We start from the raw sequence: 2,253 nt of genomic DNA on the forward strand, positions 1-2,253 counted from the left end.
AGGAGGAGGTGCAAAGGAATGACGGTGCTGAATGTTCCGCCTTCGCCTACACAAACTTTTCGTGGTGTCTGCTGTTGCTGTTACTTTTAATGTTATTTTTAATGTTATTGTTCATGTTCTTAGCCCCCTTTGTTCTCCCATCTGATCTCCTACTCATTGCGAAAGGTTGGTAGCAGTGCGGGGAGATTTGTAACTCGTTGCTTTGGTGGTATTAATTCCTGTTGGATTTCAATATTTTCGCTTCTGTGCTTCACATATCTGTTTGATGGTATGTAAAAATAAAATAAAAATAAAATGAACTACTCTTCATTTTTGTTGTCACTGATTTGATATGGAGTAGATGGGAAATAGGGGGCAGGTGGTTGTAGCAGACGTATAAATAGAAAAGTTGTAGTTTTCACGACCGATAGCGATGCCGGCCAAACCCACTCGGGTTTGTGTTTTGGTTTGTTCCTACGAGGGATCTGACAGCGAGCTAAAAACATACGAGGGAGAACTTGTGCAGACCCCTCAGCATTACTTCACAAAAGAAGACCAAAACGAAGTTGTCTTTGATCTTGCGTTCATTAAAAAGGCAACGACATATCGGCAAATACGTCAGCTTGTGAAATCAGGCGCGTATGATGTCTTTTATAACCAATGTGACGGAGCTTTAGACGAGGACAAGGCGGGTGTTGACGTCGTGCAAGCCCTCGAGAGTTTTCACGTACCCTTTACTGGTGCAGTTTCCAAGTACTACGAATTATCTAAGCCGGAGATGAAGCAGATTGCTCACTACTTTAGGATAAAAACGGCCAAACATGCTGTTTTAGAAGCTGGTGACAATATACGTGAATTATGTTCGGTGCTTTCATTCCCACTGATAATCAAACACGTTTCCGGTTACAGCAGTGTTGGAATGGATAAGTCGTGCAAAGTTTATGACATGGATAGCTTGCACAGTCGTGTAACTCGCTTTATTGAACAGTATCAAATTGCTCTCGTTGAAGAATTCGTTGTTGGCGATGAGGCGACGATACTTGTGTGTGCAGACAGCACGCAACCTGATGGCATTCGTGTTTTCCCTCCTGTAATGGTGCAATTTCCTGAGGGTGAAGATTTCAAACATTTTCATTTGAAGTGGGAAACATATGAGGGAATGGAGTGGCGTCTTATGCCGGAAGATGACCCTGCGTTGTCACAAGTCCTTTCCACAGCACGAACATCGTTTATGCATATGATGGGAGGTGTAGGATATGGGAGGGTGGATGTGCGCATCGACCGGTCGACACATGATGTTGTATTCTTGGAGATTAACCCTAACTGCGGCGTCATGTATCCACCCGGGCAAGAGGGATCAGCTGATTGGATCTTGCGTTTGACACCAGGTTTCAATCAAAGGGAATTTACTCTGCTTCAGATAAAGGAGGCCCTTAGACGGAATGAGCGCATGCAACCTCTGTTCCGCTGCGTATATAACCCTGCACAGGGGTATCGGATGTGCGCTACGCGTGACATATCAGCAGGATCCCCTATTTTTGAAGCAGAGGGGCAGTCGGTTCGTCTTTACACAAAACCTCATGTAAAGGCGACGAGGGGAAAAGAGGAGTATGATCAGTTCGCACAAAAAGCGTGGCCACTTGGTGGAGATGGCCATTACTATGCCCTTTGGGATAATGAGCCAACAAATTGGCGCACATTTAGTCACTCCTGTGTTCCCAACATGAACTTTGGACCAAATCGGTCTTTGAATCTCTACGCCACCCGTGATATTGCCCGAGGCGAAGAACTTACAATGGACTACCGTCTATTTAGGGATGAAACAACACCACCATTTCAATGTTGCTGTGGATCTGAATGCTGTGAAGGATGGATTGCTATGAATGGAGGCAAACTTACAAAAGAGGAAAATGGAAACAACTACTAACTCCCCTAACCCTTTCGCCATAGCAACTAACGAAAAGAATAGAGTCAACAAAAACGAGATCTAAACTGCGCAGTTTCGTCATGCTTTCAGTCACCAACCCCCTCCTCTTCGCAGTTGGGTGATTTTCACGGTTACACCTGGTGGACGCGAAAAAAAAAAGAAAGAAAGGTGGTGGCGGCCTTCTCCAATCAAAATGCAACTAAGAAAGGATGTACTAATGCATTTCACGAAAACAACAATACACCGCAAATATGGATGGAAAAGAAGCAAGAAGGAGTTGGATATTCATACCACCGCCAATTGATCATCACGAAGGCAAACATAGCTGAAAACCATAGAAAAAAAAA

The 2,253-nt window shown here is 44.3% G+C and overlaps 1 protein-coding gene across 1 annotated transcript; it reads left to right on the forward strand.

Moving 5' to 3' along the window:
• Positions 1–412: 412 nt before the first annotated feature.
• TEOVI_000872000 (D-ala D-ala ligase C-terminus/SET domain containing protein, putative) lies at positions 413–1,906 on the forward strand (the record flags this gene model as incomplete). The annotated part of the gene is made up of 1 exon (XM_067223538.1): positions 413–1,906. One exon carries the CDS (start codon positions 413–415, stop codon positions 1,904–1,906), a length of 1,494 nt encoding a protein of 497 aa, XP_067079639.1.
• Positions 1,907–2,253: the final 347 nt, after the last annotated feature.

The sequence above is a fragment of the Trypanosoma equiperdum genome, assembly GCF_001457755.1.
Source record: "Trypanosoma equiperdum strain OVI genome assembly, contig: ctg_1893, whole genome shotgun sequence".
Lineage (NCBI taxonomy): Eukaryota > Euglenozoa > Kinetoplastea > Trypanosomatida > Trypanosomatidae > Trypanosoma > Trypanosoma equiperdum.